Source organism: Fukomys damarensis, unplaced genomic scaffold, assembly GCF_012274545.1.
Source record: "Fukomys damarensis isolate Sample0158 unplaced genomic scaffold, DMR_v1.0_HiC HiC_scaffold_7, whole genome shotgun sequence".
Taxonomy (NCBI): Eukaryota; Metazoa; Chordata; class Mammalia; order Rodentia; family Bathyergidae; genus Fukomys; species Fukomys damarensis.
In genome coordinates, this window is record NW_022900919.1 from 8,131,322 (window position 1) to 8,155,268 (window position 23,947).

Here is a 23,947-nt window from a genome sequence, read left to right on the forward strand (position 1 = left end):
TCATGTTTATTTGCTATTCCTACTTCTTTGTCTGATAAATGTCTATTCCTTTCAGATGCCCACTTTTAGATTGGGTCTTTAACTTTGGGAAGTCTGATTTTTTTTAAGTTCTTCATATATTCTAGATAGTAGACCTTTGAGGAACAGCTGGTAAAATTTTTTCCCACATTATGGGTTGTCTCTTCACACTGTTGGTGATTCTTCTTGCTGTGCAGAACCTTCTTTTTTTTTTTCTTTTTTCTTTTTTTTTTTTTTTTTTTTTTTTTTTTTTCAGATTGAACTCAGGCCCTTGTGCTTGAGAGGCAAGCAGCGGAACCACTGAGCCTAATCCCCAGCCCTGTGCAGAAGCTTTTTAATAAGAAGACATCCCACTTGTTGATTCTTTGTGCTAGTTCACATGCAACTGAGGTTTTGCTCATGAAATCTTTTCCTATAGCTATGTCTTCGAGAGTTCTATCTAGCCCTTTTTCTAGCCAGTTTAGTGTTTATGTTTTAGTATTTAGATGTTTAATACATTTTGATTTTAGTGTAGTGCATGGTGAAAGATACAGATCTAGTTTTAATCTTTGGCAAATCGAAACCCAATTTCTCCAGCATCATTTATTAAAGAGGCTATCACCTCCAGTGAGGGTGTTTGGCTCCTTTGTCGAAGATGAAGTGGCTGAGTGTGTCTGCAGTTGTTTCTGCATTTTCTAGTCTATTCCACTGATCCTTGGGTCTGTTTCTTTGCCAGTACCATGCTGTTTTTATCACAGTAGCTTTGTAGTATTGTTTCAGGTTGCAGATTGTAATACCCTACTCTGTCTTTATTGCCTAGAATTGCTTTTGCTATTCTAGGTCTCTTCTTGTTCCAAATGAATTTTTGAATTGCTTTCTCAAGGTCTGTGAAGTATGCTGCTGGAATTTCAATTGGGATTTCATTGAATCTATATAGCAATTTTGGAAGTATGGTCATTTTCACTGTATTGGTCCATCCTATCCAGAAGTAAGGGATGTCTTTCCATTTTCTGATACTCTCTTTGATCTATTTTTTCAGAGGGCTGAAGTTTTCAGAATAGAGGTCTTTAATTGCTTTTGTTAGGTTCATTCCTAGGCATTTCATTTTTTTGGATGCTATTGTGAAGGTAGTTGTTTCTCCAGTTTCTGTTTCAGTGAGTCTGTTGTGTGTTTACAGGAAAGCTATTGAGTTTTGTGTGTTGCCTTGTATTCAGCTACTCTACTGAATTTGGTTATTAAGTCCATAGTGTTACTACAGAAGTAGCAAGACATCCTTTTCTTGTTTTGGGTTGTAAGGAAAGAGGATTCAGTATTTCACCATTAAGTATGGTATTAGCTATGGGTTTTTTGTAGATGGTCTTTATTAGGATGAGGATATTCCCTTCTGGTTCTAATATTTTTTGTTTTTGTTAATGTCATGGTGTTGAATTTTGTCAATTATTTTGTCATATGAGATACTATGGGTTTTGTCTCTTAATAAAATGATTGATTTTTCATATATTAAACTAACCTTCCATTCCTGAGATCAATCATATTTTATTGTAGTCTATAATTTTTTTCTCTGTTGGTGAATTAAGTTTGTTAGTAGTTTGCTTAGTTGTTTTGTGTCCATATTTATACATGCTATTTATTGTTCTAGTAATGAACATTTGATAACAACGTGAATAACCAACAAGGGAGTAGTTACATACACTACCCAGCAATTTAAACAAAAAGTTAGTCGAACCATACATAACATGTATGATCTCCAAGATGTAGCATGTTTTAAAAATAACGAGGGTAACATAGTACAATATTAAGTTATACTGCTACTCCTAACATTTATGTAAAATATAGAAAAATGTAAGGTATCCCATGGTGTGTTTATTTGTGTAGAAATAACACAAAATAGTAAGATACATAAATTAATAATATAACTGATACGTGGCTTGTAGTACTGTTTCTAACAGAGAGGAGTGTAATTAAGCAAATTCAAGATTTTTCTGTATGCTTAATATTCTTGCCATGAGAAAAAGCTCATGTATTTTGTATAAATTTAAAATACACAAACTTTCCAGATGAGATTAGCTCACTGATATACATAAAATTATATTCTGACAAATCTTACTCTAAACCATGGAAACATCCTGTTGCCTCACAGTGCTATCCTGTCCCTCCCTGCCACCCAAGCCTACTTCCTGTCAGTAACTGATACAATTAATTCTTGTCCCCCTCAAATTTTTGAGAGAACCAGCACCAGATCTAGGTAAGTATACTGTAAAACAAAAGGAATAAAAAGGACAAGGAAAACAAATGACTGGTTAAAAAAAAAAAATACTCACCAGCAAGAGGTTACCAAGGAAGAGCTAAAAACTGTGACCAAACTTTTGTCACCAGTTCTAAAACCCAATTAATCAACAATAGCCTTAATAAAATAATAACACACAGCTAAGACACAAGATCTTAAGGAAGATACAGTGATACAGCAAGGTGACAGAGGGAGCTGAAACATGACAGCCCAACGAAGGAAAGAAGTGTGTGAATCCATTGCAAAAACCAAGCCCTTGAGAAAGGATAGAAGATCGGCACTGTTGAAATCACAGTAGAAGTAGAGGACAGACTTCTCAAACAGGAACAGAGTAAAATAAAAAGAAGTCAAAAGAATCCGAGATAAAATGAAGACCATGGAAGACGCAGGAGATCAAACATCTATAATTTGATGCCCCTCCCAAAGAACAACAAATAATTCTTCAAACATTAAATATGAAATTGGTCCCCTGTGTTTGTTCTGAGTCTGCGGAGTCAACCAACTGGAGATTGAAAATATCCATTTAAAAAATTGTATCTGTACTAAATGTGAAAATACATTGTTTTTTTTTTTTTTTTTTCCTTCAGTACAGGGGATTGAATTCAGGACCTTCCACTTCTGAGGCAGGTGTGGTGCCACTGAGCTAAATCCCCATCCTGAAAATATATTTTTCTGGTCAGTAGTCCATAAACAATAGAGTGTAATGATTCATATAGCATTTGCGTTGTACTAAGTACTATTATAAATCATGGAGATGATTTAAAGTACATAAGAGGATACAGGTAGGTTATAGCAAATGCTGTGCCATTTTCTCTTAAGTGACTTAAACACCTGCAGATCGTGCTATCTGAAAACAATTCCCCACAGATTCTGAGGGATGGCTGTACTGACAATAAAGCCTATGTCCCACAAAAACACTATATCATAGCTGTTAAACTTTAAAAATGAAAATCCTTTGAGTGTCCCATACAAATTTTAGGGAGCAATAATGTGGAAACCTCAGATTGTCCTCAGATTTCTCCACAGTCACGTTAAGTGGAGCAACTTCTACAATAGCCTCTGAGAAAGTAGGCGAGACCCCTGAGTTTTACAGCAGCCAAACTGACGTTAAAATGTGAAGACAGTGAGTGGTGATATCTTATATATTGTACATCAGGAACTACTATTTCCACAGCCTGTTTCAAAGGGAAAAAATGCAACAAGAATTTTAGCAAAACTGGCACAGGTCTCAAAATGAACATTAAATCCATCCTTAGAGCTAAAACGAGAGCAACTGTGGAAACTGCCCTAGCAAAGGGTAAATGAACTAAGTAGTGTGCAGCTCTGCTATTTACTCATCTGTTGAACAAAAGAGGGTAGGAAAATATAAATATGTAAAATAATAAAAAGTCAAAGTATACAGGAAGTTAAGTGTAAATAAGTTTACTTGTTTATAGTTTAAACTAAATAATTTAAAACTAGTTTGAAGTAAATGGAAAGAGTTAAATTCCCAACTGTGGTCTACGTAAAATTGAAAATCAGTACAAATTACTACAGAAGCTGAGAAATTTTTTCTATTAAAACAAGAGTAATACTAATATCAAAACCCAATTCAACACACCCACAAGCACACACAAAGTGATGCAGACCATTCTTACAAATGATACTGTAAAAGCTATAATTAATATTCTAAATATAACAATTCAGCAGCATATGAGAAATAATGGCTACATGAGGTTTATTCTAGAGCTATGAAGTTTTGATATTAGAAAATATTAGAAAACATAATTGTGCTATGAAAGCAAGAGAAAACAATCATGCACTTAGAGACTGAAAGAATATGCTGAAACTTAATCTACATTCCTAATAAAACTCTTAATATAGTAATATATACTACTTAATATGATTATACTATGGACAATGTTGTAGATGAGATTTTTCACATTCTCTACTCCCATATAAAGTAAGCCCACATGATATCAAATGCAGAGCAATCCAGTCATTGCTATTGTAATCAGAAATGAAGCAAGGATGTTCTTTCTCTCCAGTACTACTAAGCTTTCATAGCAGTACTTCCCTTTGAAGAGATGTTTGCTGTGAGACTGTGACTGGTGTCACTTGTTGGGTTGAGAGTTCTCTTCTGTCCTGAGTATTAAGAGCTTGCATCATGAAGAGGTATTGCACTTAATCCAGTGCTCTTGTGCCTCTTATGAGATCATTGTATTGTTTATATCCCAGGCGCTACCAAGACCTCAGAGCAGTTGAGCTGTGGTCACATGGCCAGGATGGAGTGTGTGCTAGTATCCTTTCAAAAGACAGTATTATTTCATATACATATTGCTTATTTTCTTAGTGTGATGTGATGTGACCCAACTGTTACTGGAAATGTGTAATATTTGCATAATAAAAATAGACTTTTTATTATTCAAAACATGAATAAGCCTTTAAAATAGATTTTTCCATAATCTCCACATAGTTAAGCCCTGGGCACCTTGCCCTGCCAAGCGTGGACAGCTCCCCCACTCCTTGGAAATAATGAAGGAAGCACACAGCAATATACACGATGAGTGCTGCAGAAATGACTGAAGACAGTGGAAACAGGAAACTGCCCTGCAGTTGAGGCGACAGTTTTGTCCTATGACACGTTGCTTGGCTTCTGCTGTCATTCCGTAGGTTTTTGGAGAAAAGTCAAATTACAGCAAAGAGTGAAGGAACCTCCAACAGATGAATGAGATGGACCCCTCACCCATGTATCTGGGGGATACCATTCATGTGGGATTCCGGGGTGTGTTTCTTTGCTAGGAATATTGCAGCAAAGAGCCACAAACTGGGTGGCACAAACAACAGAATCCTATTGTCTCACCACTCTGGAGGCTGGGAAAGTGAGATTGTGGTGTCAGCAGTACTGGCTCATTCTGAAACTGCAAGGGAAAATCTGTACTGTGCCTCTCTCTTAACTTCCGGTGGTGTGCTGCCAATGCTCAGTGTTTCTTGGCTTGGAAAAGCAATGCCGCAGTCTCTACCATCATGTTCTCATGGTGTTCTGTGTAAATGTCTGTGTTCAGATTTCCCCTTTGTAAAAGGTCTTCTGTCATATTGGCTTAAGGGCTCCTCCAAGTCCATTGTGACCTTATCTTAACTAATTTCATCTTCAGTGGTGCTATTTCCAAATATCACGCTCAGGTACTGGACGTTAAGATTTCAACATAAAAATTTCAGGGAAGGAGGAGGGTCTTGATTCAGCTTAGGGCACTTGCAAATGGCACTCTCAGGAAAATGGGGACCCAGTTGACGAACCGTATTTTCCGAGCTGTGCCAGCCTACAGCCTCTGAATCTACCATGGCTGGTGTGATAGGGGAGATTTGGGAGGGAGGATGTCATGTTGGCCTAATCCAGGATGGAGGTATGGTTTACCTGTATGTCATTTGTTGCCCCAGGTTATATCGAAGCTGCTATTATTCCTGCTGGAGCTCGGAGGATCCGCGTGGTAGAAGATAAACCAGCGCACAGTTTTCTGGGTAAAATGAAAATGTTCTGATTTACAGTTGATGTTCTGACAGTTGACTTTTACAGTTAGGTTGGTGAATCTTGTCCTGCACTTTTCTCCCAGGTCAGCTGTTTTGCACCTCCACTTCCATTGTCATAACATAGTACTCAGAATGGACCAAATGGTGCTGGTTGTATGCAGCTAAGTGCAGCCACCTCCAAGATAGATTTGAGGGACAGTGTGCAAACCATCAGAACCGTCAGCTTTGGACAGGAAGAAAAATGATAGCAGAGTAAGAGAAGCTGTGAGCCCTGGGACAGCGTACATTTCCCAGAATCACCCAGGAGGTCCCAGTGCAAGTTTAGCCCATGCCGTTACAGTGCTTTGCCCAAATTGCACGGACCCCCTGCATGTTGTCGATGGCATTGGGGGTGACTCTTTGCTGGGAGGAGAGCAACAGCCCTGAGTCAAATGGAAAGGCAGAACAATGCTGATTTTCACTAAGTTCCGTGTACCCCAGATTTCTATTAACCAACCCCACTGACTTCAAGCACAAAAACCTACATCTCTCTATGGAATTGGATTCCGTGGTGGAACCGTGGTTAGAGCCTGGTGGGAGAATCATCCAGTGAAACCCCTTGTCAGCTAGAGAGGACCCTGAATGTACTGTAGGCTCAAGTTCCAGCTTTGCTGCTGACTCCACCAAGGTCAGCCTGGCGCTGTAGTACCAGGGAGCTTGGGAGGCTGAGTCGAACTCATGAGTATTCTCTATGCAGGCTAAAGAAGAAAAAACTCCCTGGGGCTGCCTCTTCCTTGGTTCACTGAGATGGAAATGCTATGCTCTGTGTCCTTTTGCCAACCCCAATCCCTGGTCATGGCCTGGGTGAGGTGGGTGCTCTACCGGTACCCACCACTCCTGAGCTTCCTTTATATTCTAGTCTCTCAGCCTGTGTTGCGAGGTGCTGTCTGAGATGAAGGAAAGGGAGGGAGGGGAGGAGGGCAAGAAGGAAGGAAGGAAGTGTAGCTCACTTCTCTTGTTACTCTCTTGTCTCTGTCCCAGCTGTCACTCTACAAATTCAACAATGCTCATAAATGCCGTCTGAAACAGTCGCGTGCTTCCCTTAGCAGCTTCTTTGCAATGATAGCTTTTTACTAGATTATCAAAAGATCCCTTCTCTTTCTGCCCAGGAAATAGGATTGACTTTATTAGCCTTAGCACTAGACGCCCATCACCTAGAGTAATCCCAAACATTACCCTTCCCAACTGGTCCACTGGGGATGTACCATTCTTACCTGGGAATGGTATTTCCACTCCCAAGGGACAGTAGACCTCCATGGGAGCCTGGAGTCACCTTTCACTCTTATTTAAAAAATCATAATCCGTTTATCCCAATAGCTCACCCAATTCCAAGAGCAACTTATTGGTTCTACTGTCAAGCACCAGCTGGTGCCCCTACAAAGAAGTCCCCCGACTTCCCCTCCTGGCTTCTGAGCCTTCCTAGTGCCACTCTTCTGCCTGATCCCAGTCCTGGGGACCTGGAGGAAAAAGGAAGGTGTTCTTTCTCTCTGCTTCTCTGTGGAAATAGTAGAATCAAATCCTTACCTTAGTTCTCAGGTGAAAATGAAGTTTTCACCAGAACTCTCTTTTGGGTCAACGGATAATGATTGGTGGATGCTGCCTAGGACAGCTCAATCTTAATGCCTGTCTGTGTGGGACCCTAAGGGCCACATGAGCTAACTCGAACAGTAATATCCCCTTTGTGGCTCCTAACCACGGGGCCATGCTGTACTTTAGAGACCAGATGCCTTCTATTCCCAAAGGCGCTCCAAAGCATTGCTGTGGAGCTGCACAGGAGCCGTGGAAGCTCTGTGGGCTTAGTAATGCATGCAGTGTTTACACATAGGCTTAGGAACTTATGCAAAGCCCTCACATCACCCGCATTCACCGTGGGCCGTGGAGCCTCTCAGAATTGCCCCGTGGTGTCCCATCGGGGCCAGAGACTGGCTGGTAGAGAAGATTCTTCACTGGAAAACACATTAAGCCTTCCCAAGGTTACTGCAGAGACCAGATCTCTATCCCAAGGGGGATTGGTTTAAAGGTCTCTGAACAGCCGGACTTCCCAGAAGCACTGTACTTCTGTGGGAGTTTGGAACCAGCCTGGGTCCTCTTATCTTACCCAGAAATCATAATCCTGGTAATGCAGGGCCTGGCACGTAGACGAGTGCTCACCCGATGGTGGTCCACACTCATCATGTTCCTACCATTAGTTACAGGCACACTGGTTTCCACTCGGGGCTGGGTGCTTTGGAAGTCAACCCAGTGTGACTCTGAAAAACTCTCACATTTGCTGGGAGCAGTTCCTGAAGAATTTCACCCCACCTTCCTTCAGCCCACGCCTGCTGGCTTTCTGCTCCAAACCACCTGGAATGGGAAATGTCTCTGCAGTTTGTATCCATAGTTAAGAACAGAGCTGGCAGGACTCCGAGTGGAAATAAAAGGAGCTGAGTCGATGCCAGGATTCGAAGTAGGTTGACTGAGGTTCAGGTCTTCCTATTGAATCCAGGAGGGAGACAGCAAAGAGACCCACCAAGCTTCTGCACAGCTCCGTGCCAGAGGAGGGCTCTGGGCAGGCTCCGAGCTCACAGCTGCTCCAGCCAGCTCTCACAGCATGCCATGGCCTCCCGCCCCGGAATGATTCACCACCTTCCTCGTAGTGCCTTCAAGTCCAGGGCTGGTGTATAAATGTCCACAAGCAAGGAGGAGGAGGACCTGGATAGACACAGATGTTCAGCACATGGCCTTGCATGCGGGGCCGCTGTAGAGATTTTGCTCTGCCCTAATCTCGAGGAAACGTATGAGCCCCTGCACCCCCCACCCCTGTAATGCCTCACAAGTCTCTGCAGTGTGAGAGGCTTCTGAGCAGAACCCCACAAGAGCCTGCACTTTTTTCGGTGTGTGAACAGTCCTTTAAAACATCCAACCCCTGGCCTCCGTGAAAGCAGCCAGGGGGAACCTCCTCCCCAGCAAAGCAAATCGGCCCTGCAGATGTTACAGGTAAGACCAGGTGGCGGCGGAATTCCCTTTGTTCAGAGCTCTGTGATTTGCCTGTGAAACGAAAGCATTTGTGATCATCTTGATCACTTCTGTTTAGTATAGTCTGGGTCCCCGAATCCTAATTTCACATGCAAACTAATGGATCTCAAAATGCCTAAGGCAAAGGAGGCTTAAATATACCTAGGATGCCTGAGAGTGGACAGGGGCAAAAACTGTAGAACCTAACACTGATTTAACATGGAGGACATCTGAGGAAAAAGGCACACACAGCCTCGTGGGCTCTGACGAACCCGACTCTGTGTAGCTCACGAAAGGCAGAACAGCCCCAGCTGCTGCTAATGGGAACAGGAGGTGAGAGACCCCCAAATGCAAGGTATCATCAAATCCCACAGTGAGCCTGTTTGTTCACTATTACATGTGATCTTATTGTTGTAAGAAATGAATTTACTTCCAAACCAAAAAAAGGAAATCAGAGGACTCCAGAGGCTTTAAATCCATACTCTTGGTGGTCGCTGTACACAGATAGGCACACACCAGTTGAGAGGCTGTTTCTGTTCCTAACTCCCAGGAAGCCCTCCCCCTACCCGCCAAGGCCTGGGATCTGGGGTGCACATTCCATCCCCGGGAATCTGTTTCATCCCACACCTGCTGCACACCCCCTCATTTCTCTTTGTAGTTATTTTAGCCTTTTGGCTTCCCAGGTTCCAGAAGACTTCTTTAGCAATTATCTCTTACCCTAGAACTCATCCCTGGTGTAAGTCTTCTTACAGTCTGTGTGTCTTGGTCTGCTATGACCAGGCTAAGTCTAAGAATAAGGACTTATTAGAATGGGTAATGAAATGTGAACCAATTAAAAGTATTTTCACCTCTTACAGTGTCCCAACAGACTCTGAAGTCTCACCCTTTTGAAGGAATTTCAGGTGCTAAATTCTTGGTTTTTGCAGTAGGAACTCTCATATTATGTGTTTTGCTGTTACTCCCTGCAAGTAAAAAAGGACAGCAAACCTCCCACCTCTTGGAGCTGCTGACCTCCTACTTTTAATTCTGCCTGTGTTGTTTGGCTGAGAAATGTGTGATCAGGAGCTTCTGCCCTGAGATTGCACTGTGGAGCTGAGTGGTAGTTGTAAGGCTGCATCTGGAGTACCTGAAACCTTGAGCTGCCAGGGAGGGAGCCCTAAGCCATGCTTGGGAACCCAGAGCTTATCCTTCCTTTCTGGAACCACCAGTTACCGCCATCCCTGCAACCACCAAACAAAGGAGATTTCCCCAGCCCAGCAGCTGCAGACAGCACCTCCCAACCAGAGCCAGACATCTTCGGGACTCATGGGTGCCTGTGTGAGCCAACAGTACAGATCTCTTCCCAACTCCTGCTCACAATGGCGGGGGATGCCTTGAACTCTGTGCTGGTGAGGGAGTTAATTCCTGGGGTAGCAACATGTACTGTCCTCGGGCTAACTGTCACCCCGTGTCCGGGATGCTCGTCCCCATTTGGCAGCTGACCTCAGCCCTTTAGCCACAACCTGCCTCTCTCACCTCCCTTCCCGTAGTTCTCTGACAACAGCTGGCGATGCCTCCACAGCCTGTGGCACACTGAGGCCACCTGCTGAAGTGTCTCTTCCACCACCCTTATGTGGACGGCAACACCCTGCTCGGGTGACCAGAGAGTGCGGCCCGGGCCCACCCTGGCTGCACCTCCACTTCTTCTCTCGTGGTTGCCACTGTGTCCTGTCTCCCCCGCAGCCACGCCTCCCGTGGCAGGAGCCAAGCTTTCCCAGCCCTGACCTCTGGGCTGGCTCCTGCGGGTGCTTCTCCAGTGGTCTCCGGGTGCACCCTCCTGCCCTTTCCAGCCCTTTCCACTTGTGACCTTCCGGATGTTTGACTTGCCGTACAGAGGTGTAGTTGACCATTTATAACCCAGTCACTTTAAAGCATCTTACAAAAAGGGCCAGGGAAGTAGCCATGGTGTGGGAGCACTAGCCAGCATGACTCAGGGGAGGGTTTAAGGCATGACCGGAGTTTGTCAAGCCTTCGACTTCTCAACAGGTACTAGGCTTATGTTGTGAGCAGCTGGGGTGATTTCTAGGAATCCCTGGAAGTGATTTTTCTTTTGTACCTACTCTGCCCTCATATGATTAGTATCTTATAAAAACCAACCTCCGAAAGGCCCATGTGAAAGCCAGACCCATTTCTCAGTTGCTGAGCGTCACCCTCAGATGCTGCTGGATCCAGGAGCTCAAAGTGAGCAAACCGTTTGTCCTGGCACCACTGACCTCTCCCGGGGCCGCTACCCATGAAGTGGCTTGCATCAAATCCCTGGGCAGCCTGATGAAGGCAAGCTGCTGCTGCCTATGGTGAAGTGACCAGGGTTGGGTGAGACCTAGGTCCGGAGCTGGGGTGCAGTTGGGGCCTCACAGGGCTGGAGAGAAAACATCCCCGAGGGAGACCCCAGGTGCCCTGGCATGTAGAGGGAGAACCGTGCTGGTTAGCGGGCCCTCGAGGTGCTCAACATAGCCATAATAGAGGAATGACTCAGGGCTGTGACTTTCAGCCCACGGCTCGAGCCCAGGGCAGGGAAGGTCAGGGTCAAAGAATGTGGCTGACAGGCAGCTGCTGTCTTGGGTGGGCAGCCACCCGGCTTCCCTGTGGTCTTTGTGTGGCCAGTGCGCTCAGTGGAGTGGGCCGGGTGGGACGGCAGCACCCAGCTCTGGAGACGCCCCGCTCACAGGCCTCTCCACGTGCCCTCCTGTCTTCTGCCCAGCTCCAGGACAGCTGTCCTGTCCCCTACAGCTGCTCTCCACCCCTTGCCTCCTTCCCAGCCGTGCTTCTGGGCAGCTGCCCCTTCCCCTTTCACTTGCTTCTCCCCCGGGGCCCTGTGCTTTCCTTCCTCTACCTCCCTCTAGGGACGATGACCTTGACGATAGCCCCCATAGTCCCCGAGTGTGGAGAGCCAGGCTCCCACCCCCAGGCCACCTCCTCTCTCTGCTTTTCTAACCAGCTCAGTTCATAGGTGCTTCTTCCTAAACACTGACCCCAGCCACCTCTGCCCCTGCTGCCCATACCACCCGGACCCAGCTCTGTCACAGTGCGTGACACTGATTGTATTTCTCTGTTCTCTGTTTCCCTCACAAACTGAGCTTCCTGACAGCAGGAACCGTGGGTCGCCAGCCCTGCCAGGACACCGTCACAATTAGGGTGAGGGGCTGGCAGGGGCATTGCTTCTGTGCCGTAGGTGTCCCCTGCTGGTTCTTTTGAGACCCTTTTCTTCCCTTCTTCCTTTCCCTTCCCTCTCTCCCCTTTGCTCCTTCCTTTCCCTCTTCCCCTTCCATCTGTTTCTGCAATACTGGGCATTGAACTCGAGGCCTCATGCTTGCTTTACAAGCATTCACTGAGCTTCATCCTCGGTCCTTTGTATTATTTGCTTTGACACAGGGTATTGCTGACTTGCCCAGCCTGGGCTTGAACTTGTTATACTCCTGCCTCAGCCTCCCAAGTTCCTGGCGTTACAGTCATGCGCCACCTTGCCCAGCCTGCATGTTTTCTTAGAGGACTCTTCCTCCTCATTTTTCCTACCTGCTGCTTCTCAGCAGCGTGCACCGATTCCTCAAACCAAATGTACAGCTGCGTATGTAAGAAACAGTTTTCCATATTCACAGAGGAGTTGAAAGACAAGACCTCTGCAACTTTCACCTGGATCCACCAAGCGTTCACATAAACAAATACACTTCAGGTGCTTAGCTTATTGGACGCCGTGGAAATCCATGAGGCTAATTATTTGTATAAGGGTCTGTAGAACATGAGACCTATGATAAGAATCTGAGAATAGGTTTTCATTTGCACATTTTAGCATTGTTGTAAGAGTCTAGACTGATGCGCTAACCTAAAGAACACAGAAACTAAACGTTCCTAGAGCAGTAAGTGCATTAAGCTTGGTCTATCAGGTCCGGGTCTCCACTCCTACAGCTTAATAGCTGCGTGTCTCTTGGAGAGTTACTTAATTTCTCTGTGCCTCCATTTATTCATCTGAGTGAGGAAAGTAACCCAGAGAGTTATCGGGCAGATTAAATGAGTAATAGTATATCAAGAAGCTAATCCAGAAAATGTGTTCCTTACAAAGCGGTTCGCAGGTGATGAAGTTGGAAGAGAAAAAGAAGAAATTGTGAGTCTCCCCACATTCTCACCTCTTTTAAGTAAGCAGGAAATTTCCATTGCAGGTAGAATTTCTTGAAGAGAAACAGATGCAGATCCAAGTAGTAGAGTGCTCTCTTTCCTAAGCCTTCCCCGGAGTCCTGTAATGTCAACCACTCACTATCGACAGCCACCCTATGTAGGACCCCCAACTGGGAATCGCTATACTGGAAAGCAGCCCTGCCCATTTTTCCTGGCAGCTCCTGTAATGGAGAAGCCTTCGGTTTGCATCTCCTGTGATTGCCAGGACCAGAGCATTCTGGAGATGAGGTGCCAATGCTAACCGCCCCCATCTTCCCTGCAGCCTGAGACTGATAAATCCAGTTTCAGCTGAACCCTCCCCCCTTGGTTTTGACTCCCAGTATCCACAGTGATGTTCGATGGGGACATCTGGCTTCTGGCCTCCCTGAGCAGATGGTGGTGAGTGGAGTGGACTCTGGATATTGTTGTTTGTAGAGAGTGGGGTCCCAAAGTGACCTGAAGAAATGTGGGGCAGTGGTGACTCCAGCTGAACCTGCAGAGAGAGGGCACAGATCAGAGGATGTCCTGGGGCTTTTGGAAAAGGGACAGACACTATCACCTCTTGCTGTTTGCCACCTTCTCCTAAATACTAGAATATGTTCTAGTTAATTGCAGGGTATTTTTCCGGCATAACAGTGACAAGAAAACAGTTTCACTCCAGAGTGTTGCCCTTAAGAAAACTACGTAGAATTTCAATCCAAATGAGAAGATAAAAGCAATTTGATGCTTGTGGCCAATCGGCAGTATGTGAGTTCCATGTCCGTCCACGTTCCGTCCTGAGCAGAGGCATAAGGGAGCAGTTCTGGGAAACCAAAGCCCACTCAGCTGGAGCCTGAGAGCAACTGTCTGTCGTACTTGGTCCCCACTCTACCCTGCTATACCAGTTGCTGAGCATCACCGCCTCATCTCCGAGCAGCACGGGTTTCCAGACATAAATACTTCACAGAATAACAACTGCTTCCAGTGGGAGCACCCACTTTAGCAGCCGGAGGAGTGCCGGGCCCTTAGGAGATGTTGGCGTTAGGCTGCCCAGTTTCCAAAGCCTGGGGTAGGGAATATTAAAATGAATGGAGGATTTCATGTTTTATCCGAATGACACTTCACTGTGTACACAGACCCCACAGTTGTATTATCCACTCACCCCTTGATCGGTACTGAGGCCGATTCCACGTGAGCGGCTACGTGAGCGTGCGGGTATCTCATTGGCGTGCTGACGTCGTGTCCTTTGGACATGCGCCCAGAGGCGGAATGGCTAGATCTTACCATTTACTTTAGTCCTTTGAGAAGCCCCCATACTGATCCTCATAATGACTAAAGATTTGTGTTTTCACCAACAACGTGTAATACTCATCTTTGCCAGCATTTGTCACTTTTTGGTTTTTGGTTTTTTTAATGGTGGCCATTCTTACTGCGATGAAATGGTTCTCACTTATAGTTTTGAGGTGCATTTCCCTGGTGGCTCTTATGAGCATTAGTTCATATATTAACTGGCTATTTGTGTTTCCTCTTTTGAGAAGTATCTGTTCAGATTGTTTGGCCATATTTATTTATTTTTTTCCTGTCATTTGTCATAAAATAGATGGAACTGGAGAACATAAAGTGAAATAAACCAGACACAGAAAGACAAGTCCTGTTCTCTTTCATGCATGGACGTTTTAGGAAAGAACACTGACCTGAGTGTAGACTAGTGATTACTAGAGTTTGGGGAGTGAGGAGGAAGTGGAGAAAGGGAAGCTTCATTTGATCAGTATATGCTGGATGCATTTATTAAATATCAGAATTCCCATTAAATGTGCAGTTAGTACATGCTGGTCACATTTTTTTAAAGTTTTAAATGAGTGGGTGAGTTTTGCTAATCCTGCAAAACTTGTTTTATAGCTTTAGACAATAAACAATTAATTTCTCAGGCACAAACACCCTCTACTTGGGCAAGTTGAGTGCAGTGTGATTGGGCCGCAGTTGACTCCCTCCTGCCCTGCCATTCCCGCACAAGCACTGACGAATTGGTTTTGAGACCAGCAGCCAGGGAAGAAGGTGCCACCATCCCTTCCCACAGCTCCCTGTGCTGTGAGCCGAAGCCCTTGGCTCTCGTGGACTGGGCTTGTTCTCATAGAAAGCTCTCCTCGCACTCAGGCCCCGTCACGCTCCCATGGAGAGGAGAGAGACCCTGCAGGGCACCCAGAGTCCCTCTGTGGACAGCCCGGCCCCATCCTCACCCTCTGACTCCCAGTGCTCTATCTCCTCGCCAGCTCTCAAAGACTCCGGTAAGAGATCCATCAACAGCGACTGGAAGATCGAGCTCCCTGGAGAGTTCCAGATTGCAGGCACAACCGTCCGCTATGTGAGACGGGGCCTGTGGGAGAAGATTTCTGCCAAGGGACCAACCAAAACTCCACTGCATCTGATGGTAACCCCTGGGCTTGTGTGCTTGGATTACTTCTAACAGGGACCCTGGGGTCTACAAGGCTGCCTGATGCTTACACTGTTTCCTGACTCTTTTTCGTTTTTCCTTTTGGTAACGTAAAGATGACTTTTAAAATAGTCTTTTTTTAATTAAGGTTATTGGTACATTTTACGTATACAGTACAGTTACATTCATTGTTGAGATCTTGTACCTTTACATGACAGATGGTCTTGATTCTCATTTTTTCCCCTTGTCCCTGTGCTCCCTTCACCCCCTCTTCCTCTCCCCCTTTACAAACACTTTATTTCCATTTTTTCATATTTTTGCCGTTATTCCCTTTCCCCTACCCTTCCCACTTTCCCTGCACTTTTAGCCCTTTTCTTCCCATTTCACAATGTCAGTTATCTCATTAGGATTTTATGTGCTATTACAATTTATTCACACCAGAGAAACTATTTGGTATTTATACGTGTGTGACTTATTTCACTTAAGAGTATATCCTCAAAATGTACCCATTTTCCTATGAATGACTCTAATCTCTCATTCTTTATGACTGAGTAGTATTCCATTTTATAGAAAAACCACATCTTCTTTATCCATTCTCCAACGGATGGCCAGATGGGCTGTTTCCAAGTTTTAGCTATTACAGACTGTGCTGCTGTAAACATGGGTGTGCGTGTATCTCTGTGACGTGATTCTTTTAGTTATCTAATCCCTTCCACTCCCATGCTTCAGAATTCTCTCGAAGCCTCCTCTGCCTCTGCACGGGGGAGTTCCTGTCTTCTTCAGAAGGAAGTGCCACATAAGTGGCACCCGAGCAGAGCTGGCACCATTGAGCAGACTGCTCTATTCAAGTCTGTTTTCCTCTCAGCTGCTGTGATGCATCATCCCGCCCTGTAGTAAAGTTATGTTGTCGGAATGAATTGTTGACTCAGAGTCTGACACCACACAGATTTGCCAGATTCGGCTTGCGAGACCCATGTGGGAATCAGGAAGGAGAATCAGGCTGTATGGGTGCATTTACTTCCAGATCTCCAGAAAGCTGTGTAGTCGGGCCTGACTAGGTAGGGTTTCCAGGGCAACTCAATGCAGGCCACTTGCACATGGGATGTCTTTCTTTTTTAAACTTAAGAAAGATCTCCAGGGCAAGTCACCCCACTGTTTCTTTCTCAGACTCTAAGACACAACTCGTGGCCAACTTCAGACAACTCTTCATTCTTGATAATTATTGATTACCTGTCTCCTTCCAAAGAACAAGATTTGTGGCAGCTCGTGCACCTGTCAACAAAACACACTTTGTTCTCAGTTCCTGTCAGTCTCTACTTGCAGTTGGCCCCCATTAATTTGTGATCTCTGGCACCCTGCAGTTGTTCAAGGTTAAGAGACACCAAAAGAATTTCCTGACTGTAGCCCAGGGAGTCTCCCGGAGCCCTGCCCATGACCACCAGCACCCAGCACAAGTGTTAGCCCCTGGTGGTTTCTTGTGTGTGTGTGTGTGTGTGTGTGTGTGTGTGTGTGTTTAACCCCATTACAGTTTCTTTCTTTTTCCTTTTTCTTTCTTGGTAATGGGGATCGAACTAGGACCTTGCACTTGTGAGACAGGTGCGGTGCCACTGAACTAAATCCCTGGCCCTCTGTTACAGTTTCTGATGAGGCCATAGCCAGCCAGTTTCCGTGGAAATCTGCCACTCTAGTACTACGCTCACTAAATCCAGTGCAAGTAGATTTCTGGGACCAAGAACCTATGCCAAAGCCATTTTTCTAGGATAAAGTTATTTCCTGGTCAAAGTCATTAGAACCAGTTGTTTTCCTCTGAGCTAAGAGCCGATAGAAGGGCAAAGAGTGAAGGCAGAAGACAAGGTAAAAATCCACACAGAAGCATCACTGCTCAGCATGTGAGTTTGCTTTCTCTGACAACCGCCAAGTTGAATGTTTCCCTTCTTTACCAAAAGCTTTTGTAAACTGAGCAGGTTGTCAGCCCATTAAAGCAAATACACAGCCTGGAGTGATTCAGAAGGTGATAAAGCTCAGAGAAAGCAAGTCTTGCATGGCTGATGTTTCAGCCCTTGTTGAATATTAATCATTTTCCCTCTCTTGAAATAAGATTGTCACTCATGTTTTTAAGTCTAGAAACTAGGAATGCCCCTTCTGTATACAAAACCATTATCCCCAAACTGGTTTACATGTTTGTGGAATGAGGAGCCCAGAAAGAGAGGGGACCTGCACTTGAAACCAGTTACAAACATGCCACACAGATTTTACGTGGCACCGGGGATTTAGCTCAGTGGTTCCACCATTTGCCTTGCAAGCACAAAGTCCCAACTTCAATCCCCACTACCAAAAAAAAAAACCAAAAAAACAAAACGAAACAAATTATACATGGCTACAAAATTGTATAAAATTGGTTTCATATAGATTCTCCATCTGTCAGCCTTGTTCTCACCCTGAGATAATAAAGGTCTCTTTTTAAAGACTTAATTTTTTTTAAACTGGAGGCACTTTTCCAGATACATTAGTGCAAGTCTGTTTGTTGAAGATGTCTTTGCAGTTGGGTCTGCTTTTAGCCCTTCTGCTCCCCAGCCCCAGCTCAGCATTGGCGGCCCTCTTAGAGAGGGTGGAAGAAGAGATGGCTCGTGTTGTCTGGCGCACTTTTGACCTGGCCCGCCCAAGACTAGATAGGCATGTGTGTGCTGCACCTCATCCAGTACTCTGGCTACTCAGCCCAGGAGCACTCACTGGCCTCAAGCTTAGCCTGAAGATACATCATTCACTTCCAGGCACTTAGTTCTCCGGTGGGAGGGTGTGCAGTGCACCAGAACAGGGAATAAAGCCAGTGGTGCACCTGGCGGGCTTACAAGGCCAGACAGAACAGCCCCCTGGGTTGTGTGCACTCACTAGGACTTCACAGGACTACTCAGCTGCAAGGGCTGACTCATGGCGGGGAGGAACTGACAGCAGTGACTGATGATGGGGTTGAGGGGCCTGCAGTTTCGGAGCAGAGTAACCCTGCTTGCTCAGATGCCTGTCGGGGTGAAAGTGCTATATTTGTGTCTGTCTTGTCTGCAAGTGCATCTCCAAGGGTGTGTAGGATTGTGCACTTTTTTCCATATGGAGCAGCTCTCCAGGAAAAGTGCCACCAGGAGCCCACACACTTGTTATACCCCAAACTCCTCGTGATCTGGCCCTCTTGGGGGTCAGAAAGAAAACTCCCGAATGACGGTGTGCATTCATCCCATACCCTAACTGGGTAATTGAGGACTCTACAGCTGAGATAAAGGAGCACCCCTAGGTTGAACCCTTTTGAACCCAGAAAAGAGCCGATTCCCCCTAGAAAAGCAGCCACAATGCAACTTGATTTGCACAGTCAGCAGCTTTGTGGACTTTTGGTCCTTCTCAACGTGGTCTTCTAATTTTCCACTGATCCAGGTGCTGTTATTTCATGACCAGAATTATGAAATTCATTATGAGTACACCATCCCTGTGAACTCCACTGCTGAAAATCAAAGTGAACCTGCAAAGCCACAGGATGCCTTGTTCCTCTGGACCCACAGCAGCTGGGAAGGGTGTAGTGTGCAGTGCGGAGGAGGTGAGCAACCAGGCGGCAAGCAACCAGGCGGGCTAGTGGGAAGGAGGAGGCAGGGAGCTCAGGGCCCTCTGTGGCCATCCGCAGAGTGTGGGGAGTATATAACCTGTGTTTCCACGAGAACTTCGCCAAGCCCATGGAAAATGCCTGCAGAGCACACAGACAGGGCCTTCAGTGCATGATTCCTCACTCCGTGACTTTGCCCTTCTCTGTGGCGGCTTTCCTCACCTCTTCAGTAGGAGCTCACCCCTTGTGTCACGTCCTGGAGATTGCAGGATGAGTCAAAGAAACAGGCATACTGCAAGAATTAGTACGAGCCAAAGGCCTTCAGGACTGAGTTGTTGGCAAGGAGCAGTAGAAAGCCATATTTCAAGCTTTCAGCCGGCAGCTCCTTGGGACAGTGTAGTTTGATGGGCATGGCTTTAGGATAAAAAATTGGCTGGGACTTTGGATGCCAGCTGAGACTGTGGGATTGCAGAGTTGAACCCGGGCACAGCCCCACCGATCCCCAGTCCTGAGGAGCAGTTGACTGGTGAGATGATGAGATGACAGTTGCCAACCATCTAACATAGAATTGGTGTCTATTTCAGTGACTCATCCCTCTGCATGGGAAGGAAATCCAGCCATGGCATGATCGAGCCCATCAGACATGCCAGGGTCAACAGTGAATTCCTCCCTATGCACCTTAGCTAACTCCCCCCACTGTTTGTTCTTGGCCTTCTCCTCCAGCAGCCCCCTGGCAGTTGGCATAGTTTCCAGGATCCACTGTCAACCCTGTTATCTTTCCACTCTGTACCTCTTTCTGACACACTCCCTTTGGCCTAGGCCAGTAGTGGCAAACCTATGGTATGCACACTGCAGCAGGCTGTTTACTATCCTTGAGAGCTCTAAAGGGTTTGCTATTACTACCCTAGGCCTTCAGCTGCCCCTCTGTGCTCATGGCCTTCCAACTTCCAAGCCAGCAGCCAATACGTATGCCTGTGACTGCAACCATACTGTCCTCTTGGGCACCAGGCTGCAGAGCCTGGGGGGCCTACCAGGGGATACAGGTCTGTGCATCTTTCATACCAGCTGCCCTATTCCTCACTTCTCCCCAGCAAGCAGCAATCCTGTATTAAGTAGTCATATTCTATGGTAATGCAGATGTGCAGGTATTTAATTGAGACCAGATCTCCAAAGACTTTAAATATCAGACGAACAGATCAGAGGATTGGTAATCGTTGGAAATGAAAGACCTGAGTCGGAATCTTGGCCTCAGTGAATCCCACATTGTCCAAGGACGCAGCTGACCTGAGGTGTCACTGCTTTCTCATCTTGTTGTAGATAGGATCTCTCCTGCCCCATGCTGCCCCAACGTGTCACACACAGTTCTCCCTCTCAGCATACTGCTCAGTAGTTGGTCCTGGACACTTGTCCATTAAGTATGAAGGAATGGCCTTTTCAGGTGTGTGCAGCCACAGCTTCTCAGCTCCCTGTGGTTGGGTTTCCAGGAGAACGCAGAACCATCGTGTCGTGCACCCGGATTGTTAACAAAACTACAACTCTAGTGAACGAGAGTGACTGTCCTCAAGCAAGCCGCCCTGAGCCCCAGGTCCGAAGGTGCAACTCACACCCATGCCAGTCACGGTAAGGAGCTGTGTTCTACATCTTGGACCCACAAGGTCTAGGGCAGTGGTGCCATGAATGGGGGGAATAGTGGTACTCAGTTAATTCCACAGCCCTACCGTCTTCCAGGTTCTGTTACTGAGTGATTTCTCCTTGCTCAAAATAATCACGTTATTTTATGACAGGAACACATTGTGAGAAGTGCGTCACTAGGTAATTGCATCATGGTGCGAACATCAGTGTGTGTAGTTACACAAACCCAGATGGTACAGCCCGTAACGTGGTGTGAACTAAAGGTACAACGGATATTTAAATTTTAGAAATGTATTACAGTAGAAAGCACGTTACAGTTCCCCTCAGAATACTCCCTGTTGCCTCAGAGACACTCATCCCATCGTCCCTGCCACTTTCTGAAGCAGTTCTGGAACAACTCTTTCAGGAGTGTCTTTAGTTGCTGCCTCGATATTCTGAGTCAACTCGGATATCTGCCTTCCACGGTGTTTTGACTTTGGAAGGAGCCAGAAACCACACGGTTCCAGATCTGGTGTGTAAAGGGAATGAGGACACGCTGCGTTGTTTTGACAAGGCTGCCTTCCCATTGGATGGCACTCAGCGGCAGTGTTCATCATTTCTTTCGTCACACTTCACAACGACACTCACAGAAGAGGGCTCCCGGAGCTGCTTTGGCAAGTGGCAAGAGTGGTAGGAGAAGTGTGTTCATGGAGAGAGAGAGTATTGTGAAGGGAATCAATGATAACATGCCTTTTACTGGAGTGCATTTTAAATGGAAGCATTCACTGTGTTTTTGATCATTCTGTACCTCTGTGGTATAATCTGTTATGCCTGGGCCGTGACAGACAAGCCATGCAACCCGAGGTCAAATCAAGCACAAGAGAAAATTAATCCAGTCAAGTGATGCACTAAACAGAAATGTTTACTGCTGTTGCTTGTATGTATACCAGGGCATAATGCTTTACTGGAACAAATGTTTTTATAAGTACGAAGAATACACTCTAGCGATAACAAATATAGTATGGAAAATACATAAACCAGTAACACCGTCACTTATTATCAAGTCCTATGTACTGTATATAATTGTACTGCTATACTTTCCTACAGCTGATGGCATAGTAGGGTTGTTTACACCAGCATCACACACACATGAGTAATGTGCTGCTCTGTGATGGCAGAGTGGCAGCAGTGTCACTGGATGATAGGAATTTTTCAGCTCCGTTGTGATCTTATTGGACCTCTGTTGTATATGTGGTTCATCAATGACCAAAACACCTTTATGTGCCACATGACTGTGTGAAATTTCTGCCTACTAAGATAGAACGCTGATGGAAATACACGATCCTAGCTGGAATGCAGGCTATAGGTGACATTTAATAACATCTCGCAGAGAAAAGCCATATTGCACATTTTAGGCTGCTACCCATCGTGCTCCGAAACCCCTGGAGGAGAAGGAAATAATGTTAGCCTCTGAGTGGCCAAGGGTAATGGTGCCCATGCATTGATATCATTGGTAGATGTGTGATGTCGTCCCTTGGCTCCCTCATTTCCTTGAGTTGAGGTGAATGGTTTCTGTTTTATGATTCTGTGTGTCATGTTTAGGCTTTTACTATGGCAGTGTTTAGATTCCTTAAGCTCGACTTGTACCACTTGCCCGGTGTAGGAGTTTCGCAGTTTGGGGCTTTTGCGTCAACCCTCTGCTTTGTCAAACTCTTAACATGTGTTTGAGTGAGAGAAGGTAAGAGGGTGAGCAAGAAAACAAGACTTGCATTGATCGTATAGGCTCCATGGAAGACTGAGAATGAAAGGCTGCTTAATGCTGAAGGCCTGAATGTTCTTGGGTATCTTAGGTATGAGCAGCCACCCCTCAGACACTGCAGCCAGTCAGACAGTCAGACAGCCACACAGGTAGGGCCAAAGGAGGGAGGACTTGCCAGCACGGAGACTCAACCGTCAGGCAGCCCACTGTGTCTCCTGAAACCAAGCATGGCCGGGCCCTCCTGAAGTCCATAGACAGAAGGTTAAGAGACCCATGAGGAGAGGTCACCTGGTCTCAGCAGCACGGCAGAGTAAAAAGAAATGTCTTAGGGAGCCACTCAAGAAGCAAGTTTTCTAATCAGCTACGTTTTCAAACTATTTCACTATCTATAGCGTTCTAAAATTATAGGAAGAAACCAAATAAAATGAATGGGAAATGAGCGTGCAGTGGCTGACTTGAGGCACATCCTTAATGAGGCCATTTCTCTCAGCCTCTGCTCCTCTTGCAGAAGGGCCAACGCTCTCTTGCAGAACTCCATGGAATGAGGCTTAAAGCTGTCAGTCAAGGGTTTCATGTCCTGCAATGATGGAGTAGCTTGCATGGGACCAGCCCTTCTATATATTACAATGATAACACTGGAGAAAATATAAAAAAAGCAACTGTTTAAGGAAAATAGGATTCTGGCAGAGTGGCACGGGCCTATAATCCTAGCACTCTGGGAGGCTGAGGCAGAAACATTGCGAGTTTGAGCCTACCCGAGGCAACTTAGCAATTTAGCGAAACCCTATCTCAAAATAAAAGAGAAAAAGGATTTGGGGATGTAATTTGGTATGAAGACCCTAAGTTCAAACCCAAGAAAATACACACCACACAGAAACATAACACACAGAGCACACACACAATCCACACACATACACACACACACAGACACACACACACACACGTGTTCCACACACACCAGAGAGGAGCCAGAAACTGGACAAGTAGATGAACGGGAGAAGAGAATGGCCCCGAATGAATTTCCTATATTGACAGCTTGTTGACCAAATGAGGCCCTCACTGGATCTGAGAGGTGGATAAACTGATGGATTCTGACAGATACTCGCCTAGCTGAGCTATCAGAGGAGAATGTTCGAGGCATACATAGCAGCTGGAAAGCAAGGAGGAAAAGAAAAAGAGAGCTGCACAGGAGCATTCCAAAATTGCGCTTATACTCTAGGAATGAGACGGGGGAGACTCCGTGTAACACACCCAGGGCGAAAGGACTGAGCCGAGATTGGTGCTGCTGCCCGGCACAAGCAGCAGGGTTTTATTCTGGCCAGTTTTGTTCCAGCTAAAACAAAAGCTCCATATTTTTCTGTAATGATATTCTAGCACTGTAGTGCTTAGTATGGTGATGGTTAGTCCAAATCAAGAGGTGCTATAAATGTGAAAAAACAAAAAATTTGCATGAAAAGAGATTATAAACAGTAATATTTTAAGATTAGGTAATTTAGGATTATACAATACTAATATTTTGAATGTGACTACTGTAAGGTCAGACGAAGGCACAATTGAGACCACCAAGGCAGG

The 23,947-nt window shown here is 45.7% G+C and overlaps 1 protein-coding gene across 1 annotated transcript in view; it reads left to right on the plus strand.

Moving 5' to 3' along the window:
- Adamts17 (ADAM metallopeptidase with thrombospondin type 1 motif 17) overlaps positions 1 to 23,947 on the plus strand; it is a 281,117-nt gene that overhangs the window by 198,882 nt on the left and 58,288 nt on the right. Inside the window, exons 16-19 of the mRNA XM_010611091.3 lie at positions 5,702 to 5,782; positions 15,262 to 15,419; positions 18,843 to 19,002; positions 20,490 to 20,625. Coding sequence (XP_010609393.1) covers positions 5,702 to 5,782; positions 15,262 to 15,419; positions 18,843 to 19,002; positions 20,490 to 20,625 — 535 coding nt within the window. The remainder of the gene's footprint in view (positions 1 to 5,701; positions 5,783 to 15,261; positions 15,420 to 18,842; positions 19,003 to 20,489; positions 20,626 to 23,947) is intronic.